This window comes from Cebus imitator, unplaced genomic scaffold (genome assembly GCF_001604975.1).
Source record: "Cebus imitator isolate Cc_AM_T3 unplaced genomic scaffold, Cebus_imitator-1.0 Scaffold21, whole genome shotgun sequence".
Taxonomy (NCBI): Eukaryota; Metazoa; Chordata; class Mammalia; order Primates; family Cebidae; genus Cebus; species Cebus imitator.
Window position 1 is genome coordinate 2,602,823 of NW_016107336.1, and position 8,419 is coordinate 2,611,241.

Here is an 8,419-nt window from a genome sequence, read left to right on the forward strand (position 1 = left end):
AGTCACCTAATCCATTTTCTACATGTATGCTTTTGAACAGAGACCAAATGCCAACAAAGACAACCTGAATCACTTTAAGAATCAACAAAATTATGTGTTCTGAGCTGACCTGAGGCAGAAACAGTCAGAAATAATTTCTACACTTTACATCATTTTCTGTCGAATCTTCAACTAATCAGAATATGAAATTAACTGGAAATCATGATTTTCCCAAAAATCCTGTTAACCCAGAACTTCATGTGTTCCTAAAAAGTTTTGAAATCACACAAAACCCTGCCCGAGTTGTTTTAATTCCTAAAAGCATAGATAAAACATCGGACTTACTCAGATTTGCTGTCATGGATTCTAAGTCTGCGATTAAAGCTGGGAGCTGCTGGAGCTGCTCCTGCAACTCCACAAGGCTTGTCTTTTTCTTCTCCCAGTGTGCAGAAAGCATGACCACCTCGCTATCCACCAGCTGCAGCACATGCGGGTGGGGTGGGGGCGGGGGGGAAGTAAAACCAGGTTTTAGGCACAAAGAAAGTACAGTTAACGTAATGAGATGTAATGTTATCTTTAACAACCCCTCTACTCAGTAGAGATTACAGTACATTCTAAAAGAGACTGAAGTTGTTTTGTTTTTTAAAAAAGAACCAACTTAACATTTAGTGCAGGAGACCTCAAATTACTGTTTGTATCAGTGCATCTTAACCCAGAGAAGAGAAAGTTTAAAAATGGCTTTAAAAGTCACTTCTAAGTATACCCTGTTTTAAGTAGACCATGTATTTGAAAATCCAAATCTAGAAAAAATAAAACAAAAAGCTACCACTAACAACCAAAAAGAAAACAACATAAAACATAATTAACATGTAATTACTGGCTTTATAAAAGGAACTCGTAACAGAAAAATTCCCTAATACATTTAGAATATACCATGATTCAATTTAAACAGGAATGCTTACTGCATAAAGTATATAAAGGAATTTAGAGGAAACTGGCCAATTCCAGAATTCCAGAAAAAGAGGAAATGATTTAAGGTAACAAGGAATTCAGCAGATCTAAAGGGTTCTTAATAGCAAGGTTGTGAAATTCTAGAGTAGCCTAAGATAATTCTAACTTCTTTTCCTAAAGACTATAAAGAAAATGACAGACAACAGTTTCTCCCAGACAATTTTGTTTTTGTCTTAACACAGTGGGAGGGACAAGGGCCTAGAAAGATTTAGAAGGAGCAAGAAGAGGTCATCTTTTGAAAATATCATCATGAATAAGCAAGAACTGTGGAAAAAAACTCCATATTCTGTACAAGAAAAAATAAAGGTGACAAAATCCATCATATAACAGAAGAAAATGAATTTGAATATTCAAAACGGCCAATATACACTTCTCAAGATTAAGGGATTTTTTTTGTTTGTTTTGAGACGAAGTTTTGCTCTTGTTGCCCTGGCTGCAGTGCAGTGGCGCGATCATGGCTCACTGCAACCTCTGCCTCCCAGGCTCAATCGATTCTCCAGCCTTAGCCTCCCAAGTAGCTGGGATTACAGGTGTCTGCCACTACACCCAGCTAATTTTTTGTATTTTTAGTAGAGACGGGGTTTCACTATTTTGGCCAGGCTGGTTTTGAACTTGTGGTCTCAAGCAATCCACCCATCTTGGCCTCCCAAAGTGTTAGGATTACAGGCAAGAGCCACCATGCCCGGTCAGGATTATGGTTAAGAGTTAGAATCTGAATACAACCAATTCTTACTAAGTTCCACTTAAGTATTAAAAAGAACTTTGGAGGAATGAATATATCAAAGATACAAAATTATCTGTATGTGGTACTAGATTGTTTTTGTTTGTACATTTCCCTATAGTAGGAATTCTCATCTGAAATAAGGAACTAAGCTATGATACATCTCCCTGTTGTTTCTGAGCCTACCCTGCAAGGATAAACACATCATCTCTCACATTCAAGCCTCAACTGAGCTGGGAGGCCACACCAAGTTTCACACAAACTGCATTTCTCATTATTTTTGTATACTTAAAAATGGCTGTTGCCAACCGGTCTTTAAAAACATCTTTAAAAGTAGCTTAAAACATACTGAAAAAACAACTACAGTGCAATAAGGAAAACAAAGCTTGAAACAAGGATATATGTTCACAAAATTCATTTATAGTATTCCACAAACTTCTACTGACCACCCACTATTTGCTAAGCACGATTTTGGGTACTGAAGATGTAATGACAAACAAATCAGAAAAGAAACTCCTGCCTTCTTATTGTTTATACTTTAGTATAAATTCTCTTAACTTCAGATTTTAAACTATAAAAAAAATAATTCCTATATTATGGGGCTATTTTGATTAATAATTTGAAAACTCCAGAATAAATAATTTTTAGATATTAACCATTTCTTACTGAAAATTACAGTGTAATATTTAAATATTAAAATTTAACTACAGTTTAGTTCATACCTGTAATAAAACTGAAAATTATATTCTGAATATAGAATATAAACATATAGAGAAAAACCATATCAGAAAACACTAAACTATCACTTTAAAAGAATGGAAGGATAAACAAATTCTCAGAAATTATCAATAATTATACAATAATACTAAAACATTTGAATATTTTCTGGGTACCAGACCCTGTGGTAAGCAATTTACATATATTATCTCATTTAAACCAAACAGCAACCCCATACACTAAGCAATATTATAATCTCCATTATACAGATTTTAAAGATTGACATGTAACAGATGTTAATTCCTCAAGGACCATAGTGGACTTAGATTCCATCCAAGGAATTTGACAGTAAGTTTATGCCCTTAACACACTAGGGACTGTGCTATAGGGGTATATAAAGGGAAGAAGAAAAGTAAATATTTAGCAAAAGAAAGGGTTCTGAAAAACTGTACTGTTACCTATTCATTTTAACACGTGTAATTTCTTACTTAATGATTAAAAAAAAAAAAAGCGCTATCTCCAGAAGTTCAATTTTTCTACCTCTAAGTAACTTGGAATAAACCCAGATTCACCACCAAGAAATCAAGTTTAAGGAACAAGACAAACCCAAAATGCTTTATTCCAAAATTCTTTCTGGCAAATACTGAAGTTAGGAGAAGAAAGAAAAAGCACACCAATGATGAAAAGGTACACCAATGATGTACATAGGACCTTACTTAGTATAAAACTCAACAGTTCAGAGTTTTAAGGAACACATCATTTTACTTGATTTCCACACAACTTTGATAAGCAGAATAAGCAGTGTTAAGCCATTTTATAGACGAGGAAACCAAAAGAGACCATGTTATCTACCCAAGGTCAACATGTATTGGTGGAGCAAGGAGCAGAAATCAGGATTTCCAACAGTAAGTTCAGTTCGCTTTCTGCCATAGGCAGAGGAAATCCACCCTGAACGCAGAGAGTCGAACAGTCAAATTCAACTGGCTTGACATCAAACTGTTAAACAAAACCATGAGTCCTGAGAGTTCAACTTGAAGGCAGGCTAATATTTCACAATAATAGGAGAGGCAAAAAGTTAGACTGAAAGTCTAACTTTAGAAAACTGCCTTCAGAGTGTAAGCCCTAAGTATTAACTATTTATGGTATTTATTTACACATTGCTAAGGGAGAAAAAAAAAATCAAAACCCTTGTTTAGAAAAAGCTTAGAAAACAAAGTTACCTTTGATCACAGCTGCTTGTTTTATAACCTATTGCTCTGAATTCAAAGACTATACAGTTACAATTAGCTTTAAGGTAGACAGGTATAAAATAATTTGTTAAACAAGGTGAAACTGTTAAAAAGTATACTTGCTCCAGGAGGTTATGCTGTTTGGGTAAAGCCCACCAAAGACACATGGGCAGGTCTGACAAAATAAATTTACAAAATGACAAGTTTAATATTATGCATATTAAAGATAAACATTTAAATATGTACAAATATCTCAATAATACATCATAGAAGCCTTTAAAATAAACTTTCATTTTTAAGACTGGGTACTGTTTCTGGAAAGCAACAGAAGTACTTTTGATTAGTTGTGGGTTTTAAAATAACCAATCATACAAAAATTTAAGGTTCTAAAGTAGCATAAATTCAGTAACAGATACTACAGAAAATTCTCCTGTATATATTGTGAAATGCTTCTTATAATCAAAAGAATGATTTTTGTTAAAGCTCCTCTACAGGACACAGTCTTCATTTAGCATGGGATTCATCCACGTTGATACATATGGGTATAGTAGTTCGCTAATTTTCACTGTTGTATATGGTATTTATTTTCTGAATAATACCATATTTTTTCCTGCAGATGGACTTTGGAACAGTCCAAAGATTAAATAAAACTTGCTACAAACATTCTGGTACCAATCTCAAGGTGCACATGTGCAAGAATTTCACAAATGAATTACAGATGTGTCCAAGATATCTATCTCCTCATGTCCCAGGGCCTAGGGTAATGAGATCCCCCTCCCCAACCCCTGCAGGTTGGATGTAATGCTCTGGAACAGTTCCTAGCAGCAGAACTGTTGCTTGAAAGGCATGTGCAACTTTTAACTTCTACTTAATGCCAACTCATTTTTTCTAATGTGATTGTTCCAATTTACACTCCCAAGTTCTAGTTGTTTATCATCACATTTCTTCCTAGGAAAGAAACAAAACTGTCATCTGCAAATAGTGACCATCTGCACAGAAAGCTCAAAGCTGCTTAAATTTTCAGTAATCCAATGAGTGAAAATTTGGGGTTTCAATTTGCGTTTCCTTGATACCAAGCAAGGTTGAACACATTTTCCTGTGTATTGGCCATAAATGTTTTCTCTTCTGCAATATGCCTGCTGATATCTTTTACTCACTTCTTTCCTGGGTTATTCTAGTCATCTTTTTATTGGTTTGTAGGGGTTGTTCATATTTTCTGAACACTTATCCTCTGTCTTATAAATCAATTTTTCATGCTGTTGTTTGATGAACAAAAGTTTTGACAAAAATTACCAATATACTTATTTCTGGCTGGTGCTTTTTAATATCTTAAGAAATCTTTCCCACCCTAAAATCTTAAACATATTCTCTTCTACTATTTTCTTAAAAATGTATAGTTTTCCTTTTCACATTTAAGTCTAATGAAGCCAAAATGTGAACAAGGTCTTCAACTACTTTTATTCAACATCATACTAGAGTTTCTACCCAGTATAAAAAACATGAAAAATTTAAAGTTGTACAGCTTAGAAGGGAAGAAACAAATCTACCCAAAACAACTCACATCCCCCAAATACAAGGTATTAGAATAAGAGAATTTAACAAGATGGTTGAATATGGAATTAAAATACCGCAAGTCAAATACTGCAGGTTTTTGGTAGGTATCAGGATAAAGAAGCTGTCTTCCATTAAAAATTTACCAAAACTTTTTACCCTAAGTGAAATGTATTTTCTACATCTGATGATCATTTTTGCTTTTAATATTAACGAGTCAATAGCGGCCAGGCACGGTGGCGCAAGCCTGTAATCCCAGCACTTTGGGAGGTTGAGACGGGTGGATCATGAGGGCAAGAGATCAAGACCATCCTGGCCAACATGGTGAAACCCCGTCTGTACTAAAAATACAAAAAAAAAATTAGCTGGGCATGGTGGTGTGAGCCTCTAGTCCCAGCTACCTGGGAGGCTGAGGCAGAAGAATTGCTTGAACCCAGGAGGCGGGGGTTGCAGTGAGCCGAGATTGCGCCACTGCACTCCAGCCTGGTGACAGAGCTAGACTCTGTCTCAAAAAAAAAGGGAACAATCAATTGCATGTAAAAGATTTTGTAATGTCAAATTAACCTTTACTCCTGGAATAAACTTGGCGTATTTTGTTTTTTATACATTACTTGATTTGGTTTGCCACCACAGGCATACATTGAAGAATGTCTTCCAGGTAGAATGCCTTTTATTATCCAATATTCATAAGCCATGCAAATATGAATACAAAGTTTTGACTAATATTTACATAAGAAAATTTTAAACTTGATACACATTTTAAAACAATGCACGAGTAGATTCTCAAATTGCAAATACAATTGTTTGAACATCAGAATAATTAGAAATTCAAATTGCCTACACACTGAGGCAGTATGAACAGCATATCAACAGCAAATATGCACGGCTTATATATGTCCAGCGTGGAGAGGCCAAGTTACTGCACACAAGCAACTGTTAATTAACAATTACATCAAATGTTTGATGATCAGAAAATGATATTTTAACAATTTTATATCCTAAAGATTTCTGCCTATGTATAGGAATTTTGCTGGTTTTAAATATATTTAAGGAACTTCGTTGTTTGGGGTTGATATGTAATACAGTGTAACTTTTCTTTTTTTTTTTTAATTTATTACACTTTAAGTTCTGAGGTACATGTGCAGAACGTGCAAGTTTGTTACACAGGTATCCACATGCCATGGTGTATACCTGCATCCACCACCCCGTCATCTACATTAGGTATTTTTCCTAATGCTATCCCTCCCCAATCCCCCGACTCCCTGCTGTCCCTCCCCTAGACTCCAACCCCGCAAAAGGCCCCAGTGTATGATGTTCCCCTCCCTGTGTCCATGTGTTCTCATTGTTCAGCTTCCACTTCTGAGTGAGAACATGCGGTGTTTGGCTTTCTGTTCTTGTGTCGGTTTGCTGAGAATGATGGCGTCCAGCTTCATTCATGTCCTTTTCTAATTTAAAATACGGGAAATAGGTTTCTCCCTAGCATGTTTACACAGAACATATCATTTTCAGAAATGGATCATGGAAGTTAGGCAAGAGATGATGCCTTTAATGTGTTTATAATTTTTAGATCTATATTCATGGACTCCAGGTTCACTTTTTCATACTTCCTTGTTGGGTTTCAGTATCAAAGTTATCCCAGCCTCATAAAATGAGCTGGGCAGTTTCCTCTTTTTTCATTCACTACAAGAACTTGTAGAGCACTGAAATAGTAGATTTCAGCTGGGCACAGTGGCTCACACCTATAATTCTAGCACTTTGGAAGGCTGAGGTGGGAGGATCACTTGAGCTCAGGAGTTCAAGACCAGCCTGGGAAACATAGTGAAACCCCTATCTTACATTTTTTTTTTTTTTTTTTTTTTTTGCCAGGCATGGTGGCTCACACCTGTAATCCCAGCACTGTGGGAGGCCAAGGTGAGTGGATCACCTTAGGTCAGGAGTTTGAGACCAACTTGGCCAACAAGGTGAAACCCCATCTCTACTAAAAATACAAAAATTAGCTCGGTGTGGTGGTGGTTGCCTGTAATTCCAGCTACCTGGGAGGCTAAGGCAGGAGAATCACCTGAATCTGGGAGGTGGAGGTTGCAGTACGCCAAGATCATGCCATTGCACTGCAGCCTGGGCAACAAGGGCGAAACTCCAGCTCCAAAAAAATAAAAAATAAAAAAATTAGATGGGTATGGTGGCACACCTGTAGTCCCAACTACTCAGGAGCTGAGGCAGGAGGATCACTGAAGCCAGTTGAGGCCACAGTGAGCCATGATTGTGCCACTGCATTCCAGCCTAGGCAACAGATAGATTTCCTGAAAGTAGAAAAAAGAAAAGAAAAGAAAAAAATTCCTGAAAGTTTTCCCGTAAAACTCTATGGATCTGGTGCTTTCTTGGAAGAAATATTTTAAATCGGTAATACAGTTTCTTTAGTGGCTATAAGACCATATGGAATTTGTATTGCTTCTAGGATTGGTTTTGGTAAACATTTCTAGCATTTTGCTAGTTCATCTACATTTTCCATTTTTTCTTTTAAGAAACAGGGCCTCACGCTATGTTGCCCAGGCTGGAGTACAGTGGCTGTTCACAGGCGCAATCCCACTACTAATCGGCATAGGAGTTTTGACCTACTTTGTTTCTGACCTGCGCCAGTTCACCCCTCCTTAGACAACCTGGTGTTCCCGTGCTCCTAGACATCACCATGCTGGTGCTGAACTTAGTGTAGGCACCCAATTGGCACAGCACAGTATAGCTCAGAACTTCGGGGCTCAACTGATCCACCTGCCTAAGCATCCCAAGCAGCTGGGACTATAGGTGTGTGCCCAGTTAAGTTTTCCTATTTGTCATAGTTTATAAACTTTCATCTTTTTACTCTCTGCTACAACTGTAGCTATTAATATATTCCCTTTAATTCTTAAAAGTATATTTTTTTTCTTGATCAGTGTCACTAGCAACTTAAATGATTTAAATATTAACTAAATTATTTTAATAGTCTTTTGCAAGAACTTTTGGCTGTATTTAGCTTCTATTATATTTTTGTATTCCATTTCATTTACCTCTCTTATCTTTATTACTTCTTTTATTCTTTCTTCCAGATGCATTCCATTATCTTCCCTAATTCTTAAGTTAGGTTAACTCACTGATTTTCAATCTTTTTTTCTTTATACAATATCCCTGTAGGCAGATTTTAGCAAATTCTACAAGTTTATATGTAGTAATTATCATT

The 8,419-nt window shown here is 36.2% G+C and overlaps 1 protein-coding gene across 3 annotated transcripts in view; it reads right to left on the reverse strand.

Annotated features, from left to right (window-relative positions):
- DTNBP1 (dystrobrevin binding protein 1) overlaps nt 1–8,419 on the reverse strand; it is a 142,530-nt gene that overhangs the window by 101,854 nt on the left and 32,257 nt on the right. For all 3 annotated transcript variants that reach the window (XM_037736011.1, XM_017521317.2, XM_037736010.1), the window contains one exon: nt 325–457. In XM_037736011.1, coding sequence (XP_037591939.1) covers nt 325–457 — 133 coding nt within the window. The remainder of the gene's footprint in view (nt 1–324; nt 458–8,419) is intronic.